The following is a 20,048-nucleotide window of genomic DNA, read 5'->3' on the forward strand; positions in this document are numbered from 1 at the left end:
TTTGTCTTCTTATAAATATTTATCAGTTCTTTGTAGTACAGACTAATCTCATTCTTGTGTAGAAGATCAACAAAGCAGTGAATGATTATAGTTTAGAAATCTTGAAGTATCTTTCCCCCAAAATTGACACTTTATCCAGATCAGTTTTATAGATGACACAGAGCCAGGCATACAAAAAACAGTTCCCTTCACCTGGTTCTTCCTGACTGCATGCAGCAATTCATTAAAACACGGAGTCGCTATCCACATTTCCTTCATCAATTTCTCATCTATTTCCAGTGTTCATTTTTATCTCAGAGAAAGTCACCAAATATACCTTGGCCTTTACAATCTTCCTATTGAGTATGGAACTAGGAACTAGCTCCCTGACTCTAATAACCTGGACAACAATGATTAGAATTTTAAAAATGAAATATCAATAACTGTTATCTTTTTACAAAGCAGCATACTAGAATCACAAAGAAATATGCTATACTGAAATTTTCAAATGGTCACATTCATAGATAAATAATGGTTATAAATTTAATTACATATCAACAGTGGTGCCTATTTTATCCAAGTGCAACCTGTCCAAAAAAAAAGGGTTTAAGATACACTCTTCATTCAAGCACAAACTTCATTCAGTAGAAAATAAAAGAAAATCAGCAAGTAAATTTCTCCACCACCAAACTAAAAGACTGTCAAAAAAAAAAAATCCACATTCATGAAAAAAAATGTGACTTATAAAACCACATTTAAGTTAAAGGGATGTTTATGTTGTCAGTAAACCTCAAAAATCACTGCAGTATGATCAAAGGGAGTGCGTACTCAGTGAGGCATCTGTATCAAAAGGCTTCTTCAAGTGCAGAAGTGGGAAGGTTGGGGAAGAGAGACTCTCTCTGCTTCATCTTCTATGAAATAAAAAACAGTGTCCCCACCCCCAAAACGGAGACAGAGACCAAGAGGAAGCAAGGACAGAGGAATAAATTGAATTAGAAAACTCATTTTGGTCCTAGTGAGGCTCAAGAGATTCCTAACTGCAATTTAAATTTCTCTACCAGGTTCATTATCTGCATGCCTGCCACTGGCGTTCCTACTCTCACAGCTCACAGGCACCAAATCTCAGCAACCTATAGCTGAGGGGTAAAAATGTCACATGTAAACAATGAACTATGCCCACGGATGCGCTATAATCACAACTCATTCTCTACCAAGTCTCAAAAGAATGTTTCTCTTGCAAAGAAAATTAAACCATTTATCAAGATCTATTCCATAACAAAGGAAACCAGAATACTTGAGAACCTCTCTTAGCATGTGAGGACAAAAGGCATTTCCATGGAAAGAGAAACGGTATTTGGCAACTATGTTCTGTTCTGTAATCATTGGCATCTTTTGCTGGGAGTGTTTGTTGATTCTCTGCCCTGCAGTAGATCTGGGCTATTGATAGCTCCCAGCCAAAGACCTATTCCCAACACCAGATCTGAAAGCTCACTGTGGCTTGCTGAGCATTACCAGTGTTCCTAAGCCAATGTAGGTTTTTTTTTTTTTTTAAATAAAAACCAAGCATCTTTAACTTTCTATGAACCAAAACATTATGGACTCACAAAGGTAAAATCAGTAGGAACATTTTGCTGGCCTAAGGCATGTTATGCTTAACCAAAATGTTGCAAGGTTTTATAAAAAAAAATAAAATAAAAGAAGCTGGGAGTTAGTAGGTCCACAATTCCACAAGTTCAGATCACATTTCATTCCTGCTGTCCAAACACCAAACACACAGAGACCCCACGCCTGTCAAGCAGATCAGTTTAGTTCAATGGTGATGGATGAAGTATTTACAAGCATCTATTGACAGTACTTCTTTCTGTAGATTACAGGGCAATGTTCTTTTCTTCCATTCCTAGTCAATCTGAGTTCGGTTTCCTCAGTGAGAAGGGGTAGATCTGAAAATGACTGCTCAGTTGCTTTACCTATGGAAAATCAGAACATGAGACAATGATAACATGTTCCTTATTTTTTCAAAACATTCACTTATTCAGTTATTTACTTGCAAGACACAGAGAGAGAGACACAGACAGAAAGATCCCCACACCAGCCAGGACTGGGCCAGGTTGAGGCCAGAAGCCTGGGACTCCATCCAGGTCTCTCATGTACATAGCAGGAAACCTCTTACTTGAGCCATCACCAGCTGCCTCCCAGGGTCTGTATGAACAGGAAGCTGGAATTGGGTGTGGAGCCAGGACTCAAACCCAGGCACTCTTACGACACAAGGGCATTCCAACAGGTGGCTTATCTACTAAGCCAAATACTCGCCTGTATTATTTTTTAAAAGCACACAGAGGGGTGGGCGCTGTGATGCAGCAGGCTAAGCTGCCACTTGGGACACTCTCATCCCATATCAAAGTGCTGATTCATGACTCAGCACCTCAGCTCCTGATCCAGCTTTCTGCTAATGCATCCTGGGGAGAGCAGAGGGTGGCTCAAGTGCTTGGGCTCCTGCCACTCAGGTGGGAGACTCAGATGGAGTTCAGGGAGCCTCGTTTAATTAGCTTCAGGGGCATTCGGGGAGTGAACCAGCAGACTGAAAACCTCTGTTTCTTTCACTCCCTATCCCCATCACTCTGCCTTTTTTAAAACAAAGTGCACAGAATTCACTCCCTTGTGAGATAATGATTTGGAGACATGGCCAAAAAAAAAAAAAAAAAAAAGATGGGGGTTGGCCACAATGACCGGAACTGTGCAGATCCGAAGTCAGGAGCCAGGAGCTTCTTCCGGGTCTCCCATGTGGGTACAGGGGCCCAAGGACTTGGGCCATCTTCTACTGCTTTCCCAGGCCACAGCAGAGAACTGGATCAGAAGTGGAGGTCTCAAACCGGCGCCCATTTGGGATGCCGGCGCTTCAGGCCAGGGGGTTAACCCGCTGCACCATAGTGCCAGCCCTGAACTGGCACTCCTAATGGATGTCAGCATTGCAGGTGGCAGCTTAACCTGCTATACCACAATGCCAGCCCCTAGTCTCTTATTTTAGAGGAGAGTAATAAGGGTTGCAAAATATTTCTTAAATCCATTTTCTTCGATATTTCCCCTTACATATCATTTCTGCTTATGAGGAGGGCTCAAAAATAACACAGCGGGCCAGTGCTGTGACGTAACAGGTAAAGCCACCGCCTGCAGTGCCAGCATCCCATATGGGCACTGGTTCGAGTCCTGGCTGCTCCACTTCCAATCCAGCTCTCTGCTATGCCCTGGGAAAGCAGTAGAAGATGCACCCCCATGGGAGACCCAGAAGAAGCTCTTGGCTTCGGATTGGTACAGCTCCAGCGATTGTAGCCAACTGGGAAGTGAACCAGCAGATGGAAGATCTCTTTCTCTCTGCCTTGCCTTCTCTGTGTAACTCTTTCACATAAATAAATTAAAAAAAAAAAAAAAAAAAAAAAAGAATACAAATGATGTAAAACCTCAATAAGGCCAGTCTTCCTGCAGTCAGAAAACCTAACTGCCCTTATTACATTGCTCATAGAATTGAACAAGGAATGGGAAGAAGGGATACAAAACCATCTTTAGCTTCCTTCCAAACTATGTTAATGAGCAATGAAAACGCTCCAAAAGATAAAGCTGTTGAAGAAAAAGATAATCAACAAATGGGGTTAATAGTCCCTTACCCATAAAATTTTAGCTCAAAACAATGCACAATTCTACTCACAAGGAAGTAGCTTACAAATATATTTATTTAAAATAAGAACTAAATCCTCACACTAAGTATAATGCTTTAAAATCATTTATAGTTGTAACACATTCATTTAGAGAAACAGTATCTGAAATTACACACCTGGCCTTTATCCAAAATTTTAAAAATGTCTCAAAACCCTTCTAAGCCACTATAGTGAACAACTCTCTTTTCAAAAGAGAAAAATTTCAAATGTTATTTTGCTTCCTTTCCACTATTTTTAAGAACCAAACGGAACCAGTTTTGCTTCAGATTACTCACCACTCGTACTCCATAATGGATGTGGGCCAGGGTGAAGGCAGCTGTTAATGCATACAGGAGAATGCTCTCAACGTAAGAGGCTACTCCTAAATTTACTGCCATGACAACCACGAAGAGAGGAACCAGCAACCAATTCAAAGTTGGGCAACGGGTACTGCTCATCTGACAAACAATCAGCTGACACTTGAAGTTAGTTAAAAGAAAAGAAAGCTTAATTAGCAGTGCACTTCCAAAATTAGCCACTCCAACATTTCAAATGCATTCACATACTTGAGCCAACACATTTATATCATCTAAGTTCAGAGGTTCTCAATGACAAGGGTAGGGGAGACTGGGCTTCTACCCCTGCCCCCAAACCCATGAACCTTCAGAATATGTATTAGAAGAGGCCAGAAGACAATTTAGTAAGGCTGTTAAATCAGGCATTCTTCTATAGGTTAACAGCAGTATAGATAAAGTAAATTTCCCCCAATTCTAAGATTCCATTATATGTGCAGAACATTTTCAACATGGCCTCCTATACCACTACACAAGTAAATTTCTTTACAGCAGGGATGAGGAATTGCCGCCTCCAATTTCGTCATACTGATGTAGACAGGAAGGCAGTGAGCAGAGAGGAATTGAGCTCTGCCTGCAGCACCCAAACCCCACTCTCTTCTACGCAGATGCAGCTGCCAGGGTTGCACCAGCTAGAAATACCCAACATGGATACAGACGGGGTGCCTGCACTAATGACACTACCGTGACTGGCACACCCACTCCCATCAAGTACCTGACACCATGACACTTTCAAGATTTCTAAAAAAGGGGCAGGGAAATAAGTAGTACCCAAGCCCCACCCCAAACTGCCTTCTTTGAATATTCAATGAGGCCCTCCCTCAGGCACCATTCCATATCTTATAAAGACAACCCAGACCTTTAATTGCATCACTCTCCCCTGTGGGTTGCCAGCACTCCCTCCTGGGTGTGCACTTTCTCTTTAAAGAAATCTTGCTTTCCTGCTGTCCTTTATCTCCGAGTTCTTCCTCAAGCCTAGCCAGGGCCCTTCCCAACAACTGCCATAATAAACATCTCAAATTCTCTTTATTTTCAATATCCTCTTCCAATAGTTTTATTCTTTCAGAGACACCTTTTTTACAAAGTTTTTTTATTCCCTGCTCTCAATTTTAAAAAGCAGTTGAGTTTAAAAAGACAGTGTATGTGAGGCTGGCGCTGTGGCGTAGTGGGTTAAGCCGCCACCTGCAGTACCGGCATCCCATAAGGGTGCCGGTTCAAGACCCAGCTGCTCTACTTCCAATCCAGCTCTCTGCTGTGGCCTGGGAAAGCAGGAGAAGATGGCCCATGTCCTTGGGCCCCTGCATCCGCGTGGGAGACCAGGAAGAAGCTCTTGGCTTCGGATCAGTGCAGCTCTAGCTGTTGTGGTCAACTGGGGAGTGAATCGACAGATGGAAGACCTTTCTCTCTCTGCCTCTCCTCCTCTCTCTGTCTAACTCTGACTTTCAAATAAATAAATTAAAGAAAAAAAAAGTGTATGTTTTCTCTCAAAACTTTCTGTGAAGTTCCCTAAGTTACTCATTAGGTCTGCTGCCATTTCAGTGACAGTTATTAATATTCCGTCTAAAGGCAATCTTTCATGTATTCCATGAATTCTTCAATAGGCAATAACATAAAATGTAAGTATGCCATGGTTCCAAAATATTACCGTATTATCCAAAAATTGGCTTCAAAGGGCAAAATAATTTTTAGTATGTTGAGATTATTCTTTCAAATTTCTAATATAAGGTATCTTTAAATGTTGCTTATTCAAATACCATGTAAGAAATTATCAAATCCTATCACATAATCCATAAATTATGATTTTTTTTAAATCTTGGGGCAGACATTGTACAGCTGGTTAAGGCACCACTTGGGACACCTGTATCCCATATCAGAGTGCTTGAGTTTGAGCCCACAAGTGCTCCCAACCCAGCTTCCCCCTGATACGTGCCCTGAGGGGCAGCAGGTAATGCCTCAACTACTTAGGTTCTTGACACCCAAATGTAAGACCTAGATGCAGTTCCTGGCTCCCAACTTCGGTCTGGCCCACCCTCAGCTGTTGTGGGCATTTGGGGAGTGAACTGGCATATGGAAGATCTCTCAATCTCTCTATGTGTTCCCACAACCACCTTCCAAATAAATGAAGATAAACTTTTAAAAACATCTTACTGTGATGTTAGCAAAGGCTGTTCCAACCATAAAGTAGAAAATTCTGGGATGTAGCTCTAAAATATCTGAAGGTGATCTGAGGATCCATGCTGTAGACAAAATGAATAGCAAACATGGAGAAAAGAAGGGAACCATAGCTTCGTATACAGAATTGTGTTTCAAGGTGTTGTTTTTATAGCTTCTGAAAAAAAAAAGATCAAGTAACAGATTATTACCTATCAAACATTACATAGTATTTCATAGTTTCCAAGGTGTTTTGCCTCTTATTCTCACTTTATATTCACAATAATCCTATGGCAAAGACAGAATCAACATTATGAATCTCATTTTGCAGAAAAGGATAAATTGAGGATACCAAAATTTACATTTTCATAACTTGGGGTGGACATGTAGCCTAAGGATTAAGACACTCAGGTTTCACATCAGAGTACCTGGGCTTGGTATCAGGCTTCCTGCCAATGCCAACAGTGACGGCTCAAGTAACTGGGTCGTGAACACCCACATGGGAGACCTGTACTGAGTCCCAGGCTCCCAGCTTCAGCCCTGCCTTGCGCAGTGATGCTCCCTCCCCAGGTGTGTATATCTCTATAAATAACAAATATAAAATAAACAGCTACATACATCTTGTACCCCAGAGGCAGGGCCAGGATTAGTCATTGTCTTCTGACTCCTAACTATCGAGTCTGTGTTAAATATGTAAAGACGGGCAGGCGTATGGCTTAGCAGTGAAGACTCCCACAGCGGAATACCTAGGTTCGAGTCCTGGCTTCACTCCTGATCCCAGCTTCCCACTAATGCAGAACCTTGAAGACTGCAATGAAACAAGTAGTTGGGTCCCTGCCACCCACATGGGAGACCTGGATTGAGATCCCAGCTCCCAGCGGGCCCCAGCCATTGCAGTCATTTGCAAAGTAAATATGTAAACCAGTAGATGGGGCATTCTCTTTTTGTATCCTGTCTCCCAAATAATTAAAAAATAATAAAAGTATTTTTTAATGTAAAGACAAATAAAACTTGGTCTTTGCTCTATGAGACAGTCCAATAGGGTAAAATGAACCTGAAAGACCAGAAAAGGACCTCAACGTACTACTCTGAACAAAGCAATACAGAACCTAGAGTGAGAGAGAACTCACCCAGAGGTTCTGAGATGAGGCTGCCCACAGCACATCCTGGTGTCTCTGGGCACACGGGAGGAATCCAATAGATTTCTTCCATCTGAATAGAGCCTGAAATTCTAGTCTTGGTTCTGTCAACGCTTATATCACCTTGGGCAGTATGTTGCCCAATCAGAACCTCATTATAAGATGAGGAGGAAATGATTCAAATAATCGCACAGCTTTCAGTTTCTGTAAATCTATAAACGCTTTTATGGCTTCTATAAATGACTGCCACATGCAATAAATAGGGAAGATTCACAGAGCTTGGTTTAACATGGGTAAGGGTTCTGCAAGGCAGACTGACAACTGAAGGATGAAGGACAAATACAAAAGTGCTTTGACCAGGGTGGACAGTGGGAGCAAAATTACTGATGATGGAAGGAACAAAATGTATTCAAGACACAGCATAAATGGAGTGCGGCTGAGTAAGGGGGGGTAGGTGCACAGTGCAGAGACAGAAACTCTACCAGGGCAGCTCCCTTCTCCCACACGCAGGCAGGAACTTTTTGTTGTTGTTGAAGTTAGGGAATATTTCAATCACCCCTTAGCTCAGAGTTCATTTTAGCAGTATGGAAAATACATAAAACTGTTGGAGAACTAAGATTAGGAATAGCTTTTAATTTTATTTATTTGTTAAAGATTTATAATTTTTTGAAAGCCACAGAGAGAAAAAGACAAAGAGAGAAATCTTTTTTTTTTTTTTTAAGATTTATTTATTTATTTGAAAAGCAGAGGAGAAACCTATATACTGGTTCACTCCCCAGATGGCCACAACAGGCCAGATGGGCTAGGTTAAAGCCAGGAGCCAAGAGCTTCATCCGTGGGTGCAGGAGCCCAAGGACTTGGACTATTTTCCACTGCTTTTCTCAGACCATTAGTAGGGAGCTGGACTGAGAGTGGAGAAGCTGGAACATGAACCTCTGCACCCATATGGGATACCAGCATTGTAGGCAGTGGCTTCAGCTGCTATGTCACAAAGCCGGCCCAGCAGGGTCATTGAATCATTTCAGGGGTGCCTTAGGAAAGGACATGCCGACAACCCGCTGCATAGCCGAACACCTCCAGCACTCTCCGACAACTGACCAAGCAGGAACTTCTAGAGAACTAAGTGCTACTGCAAAAGAATCACTCTGTGTCCAGTTTGGTCCTAACCTATACACATTCAGAAATTTGTTTGATACTGCTAACTAAACTTACAGATAATCAATTTATAAAACAAAATGAAAGTTATCAAAAGGAATATACCCTCCTGATAGATAAATTCACTCATAAAAATGACAAATAAGGAGACTAGCGAGCCCAAAATCATGACAAAAGAACTAGTAGCCTTGTATTGTGGCTGAGTTGACCACACGGGCCTCCATAGTCACCCCAGGTTATCCTCAACTCATTCTAGGACTCCATAAGGAAAACAGATCCTTAAATTCACCTAAATAACAACTGTTAAGTATTTTCATATTGCTTGCCCTGTTAAAAACAAAATACTTACCTGAAAAAGTTTAATAAACTCATTGGAAGAGTCACGCATAACGCACAACCTAAAGGGAAGAATATTTAAACCATCATGAGTTATTATCTGAGTGATGATAACAGCTGAGCCATGAAAACACGCAGTACTTCAAGACTCAGCCCTCTCACACAGGCTGAGTGGCAGCTCCACCTCCCACAGATCCTGCCTGGGCCCTGCACGGTGCTCACACCCCGCTCCGCAGGATCTCTCACAGCTCACCGTCAAGCTCCCAGCAGACAACTCCAATGTCCCAGTAGGTAGTCTTAGGTGACTCAGATAATCTCTCTGAGCCTTAGATTCCAGGTGTACAATGAGGGGTAAACTACTTTCTAAAGTCCTTTGCATCTTTGAAATTCCCTGATTTATGATATTTTGAGCTCTAAATTCCTGATCCTTCTCTCTTTCAAACTCCAAAGCAACACTTCTGGCAACTTTCTGGATACCACACTAACATGCAACATGTTAACTCTAGTTTGTCTACTCTGGGCTGCTGGTGACTGTATCTGACTTGAGGATAAATGTAGCTATGATGGTAAAGACCAACAGTAGATAACATTACTTCAAATGTGGCTAAAAACAAAATGAAAATTCAGGAACCCAAAAGAAACCTTATTCAAAAGATGAATTATTCTACTACTTCCAGGTCCTACTGAACCAAGTCCACCAAATGAGAAGACCTCAGAGGCAAAGGAAGGAGACCAGCTGAGTCTTCAGTGTTCTCGGGAATTTTTAGCATTTACTTCATGTCAAGCTGGGGAGCACAAGAGTGGAGCCAAGGCGAAATGAATTCACCCAGAATTACCTGAGGTGTTAGAAAAAGGCCAAGACAAATGAGCAGATTTGCCAGCAGAATAATTTTAGTTTAAAAAGTCTTCAAATAGCTGGGGCCAGTGTTGTGGCAAAGCAAGTAAAGCCACCACCTGCAATGCAGGCATCCCATATGGGAGCCACGTTGTGTCCCAGCTGTTCCACTTCCCATCCAGCTCTCTGCTAACGGCCTGAGAAAAGCAGCAGAGGATGACCCACGTGCCTGGCCCCTTGCCACCCAAGTGGAAGACCCAGATGAAGCTCCTGGATCCTAGTTTTGGCCTGACCTAGAGGATACAAGGTCTCTGTCTCTATCTCTATCTCTATCTCTATCTCTATCTCTATCTCTATCTCTATCTCTCCTCCTACCCTGAACTCTTTTAAATAAATAAGAAAATCCTTTAAAAATAAAGTCTTGGCCAGCGCCGCAGCTCACTAGGCTAATCCTCGACCTGTGGTGCCGGCACCCTGGGTTCTAGTCCCAGTCAGGCGCCGGTTCTGTCCCGGTTGCTCCTCTTCCAGTCCAGCTCTCTGCTGTGGCCTGGGAAGGCAGTGGAGGATGGCCCAAGTGCTTGGGCCCTGCACCCGCATGGGAGACCAGGAGGAAGCACCTGGCTCCTGGCTTTGGATCAGCGCAGCGTGCCGGCTGCAATGTGCCACCTGTAGTGGCCACTTGCGGGGGTAAACCAACGGAAAAAGGAAGACCTTTCTCTCTGCCTCTCTCTCTCACTGTCTAACTCTGCCTGACAAAATTTTAAAAAATGTCTTAAAACAGCTTTTTCTCTCTCCTTCTCTCTCTCTCTCTCTCTCTCTCTCTCTCTCCCCTTCTCTCTCTCTGTCTCTCTGTGGCTCGCCTCTCTTCCTCTTCACCTCTCTCCACTGCACCACCACTTGCCTCTGGTCAGTTGCCCTTTGGCTAAAATCAGAAAGGCAAGTTATCACCATCAAATCCTTGAACTAGCGCTCAGTAGGATATGAAGGGAGATGGGTGATCTGAAAGGAATAGGGGCTTAATGTCTGGAGTGAGTATAAAATAATCTCCCCATTTCATCTAGTCTGTGTCACACAAACTAATAATCCTTTAACTCTGAGTTAAGTATAAAACCCACACCAAATGTCCACCTAAATGCAAAGCCTACAACAGTCTACACAAATTTGAACAGTTACTTTACAAAGCATGTGTGATCTATTCTGCTATTTCCCACTGATTAGAATTAGCGTTGCTCAGACAAAAACACCAAAAAAGAAACTTCATTATTAATGGTTAGGCTGAAATCCTACAAGGTGATAGGGTTGTCTGTTTGCTGGGAAGGAGAGGATATTATTGCGTGGTATAGTCAAATACTGGTTTTGAAAATAAAAGTGATGGTTAAAACAAGCTTCAACATGGAGCTTCTTACCAATAATCATTGCAGTGAATAGGTCTCTATATAAGAAATTAAACAGGAAAGGTTCATACCAGGCCTCAACTCCCACAACTGCAGTCACTATGTAGACAAAAGAAATTGTCTGGAAGGAAAACATAGACAAAAGCATACAGAGGCATTAACAGCTGTGAGGGCCAGAGAGTCAACAATGCTTAATGCAGCATTAAGTCTCAGTCAAACAGCTGGAACCAAAAGTAAGAAGTACGCTTAAAATCTGGTATGTGGCAAGTCTTCCTAACTTTGAAAAAAAATTTTTTAACCTACAATGCCATAAAATAACTAAGCTTTAGATGATGTGAGCAACTGGCCATCATATGGATCAGATTAAAGGCACCTCAGGGGCTGGCGCTGTGGTGTGCTGGGTAGAGCCCCGGCCTGCAGCACCAGCATCTCGTGTGGCCAACAGTTTGAGTCCTGTCTGTTCCATTTCTAATCCAGCTCCCTGCTAATGGCCTGGGAAAGCAGCAGCAGATGGTCCAAGTGTTTGGGCCCCTGCACCCACATAGGAGACCCAGATGAAGCTCCTGGCTCCTGGCTTCAGCACTGCAGCCATTTAAGGAGTAAATCAGTGGATAGAAGATTTCACTCTCTCTGCCCTCTGTCTCTCTTTGATTTTTTTGTTTCTATTTATTTATTTATTTATTTAATTTTTGACAGGCAGAGTTAGACAGTGAGAGAGAGAGAGAGAGAGAAAGGTCTTCCTTTTTCCATTGGTTCACCCCCCAAGTGGCCACCATGGCTGGCACGCTGCAGCTGGCATGCTGTGCCAATCCGAAGCCCGGAGCCAAGTGCCTCCTCCTGGTCTCCCATGGGGTGCAGGGCCCAAGCACTTGGGCCATCCTCCACTGCACTCCCAGGCCACAGCAGAGAGCTGGATTGGAAGAGGAGCAACCAGGACAGAACCAGCACCCCGACCGGGACTAGAACCCGGTGTGCCGGCGCCGCTGGCGGAGGATTAGCCTAGTGAGCCGCGGTGCCGGCCTCTCTGTTTCTTTATAACTCTGCTTTAAAAAAAAAAGGTACTTCCTGAGTTGGTTGAGCTATCAAACCATCCAATTTGCCCAACCCACCAACTTCTGATTTCTTCACTGGAGGTATGGGTACAAAAGGGCAAAATGGCAACACAAAAAGCTGGGGTTCAAAGGCAGGGAGAGTTAACAGCAAGCCTACTAAAGTCAGAGAAGTCATTCTCTCCACTCACCAAAAAGTTGGTGACAAAGACAAAAAGCTAACAATTTAATTATACATGCATATCTTCATTTGAAAATCAACGGTCTGGGGGGCTGGTGCTGTGGCATGGCAGATAAAGCTGCCGTCTACGGCAGGGGTTTGAGTCCCAGCTGCTCTACTTCTAGTCCAGTTCCCTGCTAATGGACCTGGGAAAGCAGCAGAAGATGGTTCAAGTGCTTGGGCCCCTGCAACCACACAGGAGACCAGGATGGAGTTCTGGCTTCTAGTTTCAGCCTGTCCCAGCCCCAGCTGTTGCAGCCATTTATGGAGTGAACCTGGTGGATGGAAGACTGATCTCTGTCTCTCTGTAATTCTACCTTTCAAGTAAATATATAAATCTTAAAAAAAAAAAAAAAGCCAACAGTCCAAATGAACATTTAGTAATATGAAATTGTTTAACTTTTGGTATAATAATGGCATTGTAATTATATTTTTATAAGGAGTCCTTATCATATATTTAGAGATATGTAACAAATATTTATCACATAATGTCAGGAAATTCCCTTAAAATAAGTGGGAAGAGGACTGAGGGGAGGTACACATGAAACTAGACTGGCCACATGTCGCTAACTGCTGAAGCTAAGTAAAGGTACACAAGGGTTCACTACAACACGCTCCCTACTTTTGTAAATGTTTGAAATTTTCCATAAAGAAGTTAGAAGAAAAGGAGATAACATCCAAAATTGTTTATGACAAGCACTTATCAGTTCTAACCAAAAAAGTGCAAGGGTAATAAAGAAGGAATATACATACTCACCACCTGGCTAATGTCATATCCCCACGGCAGGAAAAGAATTCCTGTGTTGTACTTTTCCCAGTGGGACAGGATGAAAGAAAATAAAACCACCCATAGCAGGAGATAAAGAACAAAAACACTGACACCAGTTGGTCCTCGTCCAAAGATGGAGTACACAGTTACAACAAAATAAACACAGGACCAACTGTCCAGGCCATGGTCAAACAGCTCCCCTAAAGGGGTGCTGGAGTTGGTTCTACGGGCTTGCTTCCCGTCCACACCATCTGCAACAAAACATATGCCACAGGAAAAGGTCAACATCAGCACCAATATGAACAAGGTCATCTTAATACACTGCAGGTAAAAACAAACCAGCCTATCACTAGAGTGCTAAGTGTAGCTTACCAGCCAGTGGTATAAAAACCCAACCTTTCATTCCTATAATCCAAAGACTTCCAAAATATCTGTCAAAGCTTAATCTAAATCTGTCAAAGTTTTATCATATCTTGTCATGTGCTCTGTCAATTTTAGATCTGAAAAAGAAGTATTCTAGCTGGACTCTGAATTCCTCCAAATCTAACATCTGGGATGTTCTACCAGCCACAAATAGTCACGCTTCCAGAAAACATTTAATAGCTTTTCATTACAATTAACCTAACCCCTGCTTGCTATAGGACCCAAAAGTACCTCAGTCATAACACCCATTTCATCCCATCTGAAATTACAATGGAAATCTGCAGTAGATCTGCCACCTCCAGAATTTTAAGTGTTTTCAGAAAATACACATAGCAAGGTGCTCAGGGAACGGAATAATCCAAGTTGTCGAAACTGTGTAATGCACTCTTCTTGCTGCTGTCAAGATTATAAGAATCTTAGAATAAACGAGGCTTCTGTGCTTTGAATGCTTACAATTGAGAAAGGGATGAAACCCAGGAGTGAAAAAAGTGTGGTATGTCACAGACCCCAGGGAGTAGAGAGAGGAAAGGGTTCTCTTTCGGCTAAGAACACTGAGGTGAAATCTGAGTGGGGACAGAAGGTCCGAGTTGGATTTCAGTAGAGAAGAGATAAAGGAAGAGGGAGTGCTATCAGCAAGTAATACCAAACCAGAAAAGCACAATGTATGTCCAGACAATGCCCCGTGGTTCAACTAGAAGCTCCAATGTGTGACGAGGGTGACATAAAAAATCTGGAAGGCCAGGCTGAGCCAGTATTAAAGCTCCATGGAGCATGGGGAGGCCTGAATAGAGAAGAACACAAGTGAAAGCTGGTCTTCAGGAAGACTCACCGATGTCAATGAATGGCATGCTGGAGAGGAACACTACCTTGCAGGTCTACACTGAAATGGAAAGTGAAGGTAGGAAGGACTTTACAGGAGGAAAAATCACAGAATACAGCAAGAGATGAGATGTAGGCCTAAGGACAAGAAGACAACCTCCAAAGTTCTGCATCCAGGTAACTAAAGAGAATGGTAGTGTTAACAGAAGGACGGAAGTCAGATGGAAAGGCCAAGACTGACAGGAAGGATGTGGAGAGGATGAGGGGAAGGGAGCCGCCATCTGCCGGTGAAGCGTCCTAAGTGCCTCTACCAGCTGGGGCTGGGCCAGGCTACAGCCAGGACCCTGGAACTCAATCCAGGTCTTGCACATGGCTAGCAAGGACCAAAGTACTTGAGCCTTCACTTGTAGCCTTCTGCAGGAAGCTGGAAACGGGAGCTCGGATACGGGATGTGGGCATCCCAAGTGTCACCTTAATTGCTAGACCAAATGTGCATCCCAGAGTACAAGTTCAGACATGGAAACTGAAATGCTGCTGGATATCCACATGCAAATGCCAAGAAACTCAATCCAAAGGCACTCGCTAGCAACTCAGAGCTCAGAACTGATCACCTCATCTACTGTGCTTCCACTCACAATACTGTTGATCTCTCCCACTATTCTGTAATTATTTGATACTTTTCCTACAAAAATAGGCAATGGCCAGACTTGGCCTGTAAGTAGGATTATGCCAACTCCTACCTTATTCTGTATATTCCTAACGATGGATGACAATGTATTTTATAGACATCCAAAAACATTTTATCATTTTGTTATTATTTAGGATAGCAACAAACCCTAGTTAAAATGAATAAAGCGTAAGATTCCCCAGCCACAGATGGAGAGTCTAGCGACCTCTTACCTAGAGTGTAGGCTATAAAGTTGAGGATGCCCACCACAATCCAGACCCAGTCAGGCACATGCTTGTGGCCAGGTGCTGCAAAGGAAAAGCAGCGCAGTGTTGAATTCAGAAGTACAACTGTCTGACCACAGCACATACCCTGATAAATGTTTCCATTTCATTAACTCTACCCCATAAACATGCATAATTACATACAACTATAGATTTTTTTTAAAAATGTTTCTTTTGGTACATTAGAGGTTAAAATTCTTAACAGTATATTTTGCATGCAGAATTAGGTAAATGCTAGAATATATCAGTAAACTGTGACAAAACCAAAGAAGTAACTCCCCAGTCCCTCATAAACAGTAAGCATCTATTGCTTTTTTTTTTTAAATCCCAGAGATACCCTAAAAAGTCTATGTTTGTAACTAGAAATATGTTTTCTCTATTGTTAGGAAACATTATTTAATAAGCTAAGTACTAAATACATGTACATGTTATATATATTCTCCCAAGTCATAGAACTTGAAGGACTAAATAAACTTTGCAGTCCCTGTATGTTTGGGAAACACAAGATAGGAGAGGTTAAATGATACATTCAGGGTCACACTGCTGGTTGATCAGAGTCCACCAGAACCCTTATTCCTCAGTTGTTTTAATTCAAATTCTCAGGTGTTTTTATCAAAGCAGGACAAACTGAGGTACAGACATTTCAGGATGATTGTGATGCTAAAGTATCCAGTTGAGGTAATCTATATCCAAATCAAAGATCTTGTCTTTGGTTAATTAACAATATAGTGAGAAAATATAGAATGGAGCCTCGACAAGAATTAGATTAAATGCAATCATTTTAGGCATGTAAACAATTTTCAAGTAAATGTGCACACTCTTTTTTTTTTTTTTTTTTTTTTTTTTGACAGGCAGAGTGGACAATGAGAGAGAGAGAGAGAGAGAGAGAGAGAGAGAAAGGTCTTCCTTTTGCCGTTGGTGCTGCGGCCGGCGCACCGTGCTGATCCAATGGCAGGAGCCAGGTACTTATCCTGGTCTCCCATGGGGTGCAGGGCCCAAGGACTTGGGCCATCCTCCACTGCACTCCCGGGCCACAGCACACAGCAGAGAGCTGGCCTGGAAGAGGGGCAACCGGGACAGAATCCGGCGCCCCGACCGAGATTAGAACCCGGTGTGCCGGCGCCACAAGGCGGAGGATTAGCCTAGTGAGCCGCGGCACCAGCCCAACACACTCAAGTCTTGACCCAAACTGTTCTTACTGAAATTCAATCTCACCTATTACTCACATATCCTCCAAATTGACATTTAGGACTTCTATTACCATTTTATTACATGTATAGAAGCTAAAACTTCTTGCCAACGTTCAGTATATATACAGCCTCAATATTCAAAATTTCTATAACATCAAAGTTGTAAGCATTTGAAACCCCAGATTTTCCTACAAAAGCAATGTCATCAATGATGTTAATTTCTACAAGGCAGGTCCTAAAAGTCTGTTGAGCCCTCAGCACAGATGAACGACCACTCCTGACACACCACTGAGAAGCATTCCTGTTAGAAAAGAAATTCTTAGAAGGCAAAAGGTACTCCTCTACCTCTGTCTTTCTAATTGGAATTCTTTTCAATCCACTGACTGAGCAGTAAAACTGAACTCTCTCTTCCATTATCCCCCGATCCCAAACATAATCCAGACTGTCTCCCAGGGCCTGGTGCAGAAGTTGGGTATGGGACAGAGTAAAGAGAGGGACAGGTGTCAGATATTGGAGCAGAGGGTGGGAGTAGGTAAACTCTCATTCCAAAAGCGCTCCGTCCCTTCCTTTCCCAGAAGCAGCCCAGACATCTGTTGATAGATATTTAAGGTCTAAGAAGAAAGTGGGTGTCATCCAAGGCAAGCAGGAAGGCCGAGTAGAGGGATGAGGAGGGATCGCATGCTTTTTAGAAGAAAGGGGACTTTTCTTTCAAGACTACAAAAAAGGAAAGGACATTCCTGGAATTGGTAGAACTTGACGAAAACATATACAGCATTAGGGGCCGGTGCTATGGCGTAGCAGGTAAAGCCGCCGCCTGCAATGCCAGCATCCCGTATGGGTACCATTTAGAGTCCCGGCAGCTCCACTTCCGATCCAACTCTCTGCTAAGCCTGGGAAAGCAGAAGATGGCCCAAGTCCTTGGGCCCCTGCACCCACGCGGTAGACCCAGAAGAAGCTCCTGGCTTCAGATTGGCGCAGCTCCGGCCACTGGGGTCAATTGGGGAGTGAACCAGCAGATGGAAGACCTCTCTCCCTCTCTGCGTAACTCTGACTTTCAAATAAATTAATAAATCTTAAAAAAAAAAAAAAAAAGAAAAGAAATATATATGGCATAGTGAAAATACAACTTCCTATACAATTCTGATATCCTACATACTACCTGAATATCCAAAACTTTTCAGAACCACAATCATCTTAACAGAATCAGAAAATAAGCAACCACATCTCATTCTTCTGACATTCACAGTTTTGTATTAAAGCAATCCCGAATTCTTACCTGAAGCATAGAAGTCGGGATCAAAGTAGGCCATAAGCAGAAAATTGAATACAACCAGCAAAAAGCCAGAAAAGGTTATAAGATTGGGAGCCAGCCAAGTAGGAAATACCTATTTTTTCAAAACATATAAAAAAAATTAGAGGAATCTCCATTCCACATATACAATATACAAATTTAACTCATAATGAAAACAAAAAAATGTGCAAGACCATATGTAGGAGTTACAAATGTTAAAGTGTAAACCATAATCTTCAGTTGATAGAAATAGGCATTTCTTTCTTCTATATGTCCTCTGCATTTTAGGTAATTTTAAAAATCAACAAGATTTTATAATCCTAACTTTACATTTTAAAAGTTATTACAGAAATGATAAGCCTCAGCCATGAGGTAACTCAAAAGCATGGGCCTCAGGGGAAGGAAAGGCCGCATTTCCAGACACCTTCAGTTGTGAGCTGCAGCCGGCAACACTCACAAAACAGGTGAAAATACTTAAAAACTTAATGAAACGAGGGCACATCTATAAGCCACCTTACCTTTACTACAGTGTTCCAAAATGGGTGCATGATATACAGAGAGAGAGGATTGGTATCCACAGCGCTGTACTGTGAAGAGATGAAATAAAATATGCAGAGTTAATTCTTGCATACTAACACACAGAACAATATTTCCCAGATGGAAATAATAGCACAAAAATAACCTGGAGAATACATCTGTTATGTGATACCTTCATCTGAGTAACAAAACAGGAATAGCAACATAAATGAGGCAGACTGGAGGTACAGCCACCAGGAACTTGTATCGGGGGAGGCAGGGGTCATAAAGGAGGTCTAAAGAGCAACTCAAATCATAGCCGATCAAACAGTGGTTGTTTCAGTCATACACGTTCATGCAGGGGCTGCCTCTCCCTTCCCCCTCAATCAGCCTTTATAATACTACAGTGTTCTAGTAGAGAAATGTGTACTGCTTGTGTTTCATTAGTTATGCAGGGTAATCAAAATGCACACCGTGTGCAATCAAACACTGACCACATATGACCTTGGGCGAGTAATTTAACCTCTGACTCAGTTTCTTCACTTGCAAAGTGAAGATCAAAGCCATAAGGATTAGGCAAATTAACAACATATATTAATTGCCTAGAACAGTACCTGGTTCACAAGACAAGTATGTAAATATTAGCTAGTATTATTAAACATGTTATAAGCATCAAAGGAATGACAGATTTTTTAAAAAAAAAAGGATTTTATTTATTTGATGAGATAGAGTTAGAGAGAGAGAGACAGAGAGAGAGAATCTTTCATCTGCTGGTTCACTCCCTAAATGGCCACAACAGCCCAAGGCTAGGCCAGGCTGAAGCCAGGAGCCAAGAGCTTTATCTGAGTCTCCCACATGGGCATAGGGGCCCAAATACATGGGTTCTCTTCTGCTGCTTTCCAAGGCACATTAGCAGGAAGCTGGACAGGAAGTAGAGCGGCAGGGACTCAAACCACAACCCATACGGGTACTGACATTGCAGGTGGTAGCTTAATCCATGATGCCACAACCCAGGCCCATGATAGGAAAATGAGTTGTATAAATAAGCAAACGGCTGTGTGGTGATGAAGATTATTTTCCAATGACCGTGCTAGTTAGTAATAATCCAAGAAAATTCTAACAGATGTGCATATATAAAGATGCAGAACTTTAAGAGTCGTGTTGATAACTTATTCAAGTGACATACACAACACATACACACAGCAGTACCTGGGACTTGAGGAACACTCCTCTAGGTATGGAGAACAAGAGACACAAAACTGCTAAGAGATAGTCAAGGAATTCACACTAGTATCTGGGCTAATAAATTCACCCATCTAACATTTAAATGATATTAAATGTCAAGTGTTTAATAATTTTGGTTATATTTTATGTGAGAATACTTAAAAATTTTAAGGAAAAACAGAATTAAAAGATTAGCTTGCGGAGGGCCAGCACCGTGGCTCACTAGGCTAATCCTCTGCCTGTGGTGCCAGCATCCCATGTCGGCGCCGGGTTCTAGTCCCGGTTGCCCCTCTTCCAGTCCAATTCTCTGCTGTGGCCCGGGAGTACAGTGGAGGACGGCCCAAGTGCTTGGGCCCTGCACCTGCATGGGAGACCAGGAGGAAGCACCTGGCTCCTGGCTTCGGATCAGCGCAGCACAGGCCATAGCGGCCATTTGGAGAGTGAACCAATGGAGGGAAGACCTTTCTCTCTGTCTTCCCTGTCTCTCTCTAGGTCTATAACTCTACCTGTCCAAAAAAAAAAAAAGATTAGCTTAGCGGCTGGCACTGTGGCAAAGCAGGATACT

The 20,048-nt window shown here is 42.6% G+C and overlaps 1 protein-coding gene across 1 annotated transcript in view; it reads right to left on the reverse strand.

Annotated features, from left to right (window-relative positions):
• Window positions 1–20,048, reverse strand: part of SELENOI (selenoprotein I) — a 38,056-nt gene continuing 18,008 nt past the window's right edge. The window contains 9 exon segments of the mRNA NM_001199841.1: window positions 1–1,946; window positions 3,965–4,147; window positions 6,170–6,350; window positions 8,816–8,864; window positions 11,044–11,152; window positions 13,058–13,320; window positions 15,212–15,286; window positions 17,729–17,837; window positions 18,262–18,330. Of these exon segments, the coding sequence (NP_001186770.1) occupies window positions 1,848–1,946; window positions 3,965–4,147; window positions 6,170–6,350; window positions 8,816–8,864; window positions 11,044–11,152; window positions 13,058–13,320; window positions 15,212–15,286; window positions 17,729–17,837; window positions 18,262–18,330 (1,137 nt within the window). The 3' untranslated portion in view covers window positions 1–1,847.

This window comes from Oryctolagus cuniculus, chromosome 2 (assembly GCF_964237555.1).
Source record: "Oryctolagus cuniculus chromosome 2, mOryCun1.1, whole genome shotgun sequence".
Taxonomy (NCBI): Eukaryota; Metazoa; Chordata; class Mammalia; order Lagomorpha; family Leporidae; genus Oryctolagus; species Oryctolagus cuniculus.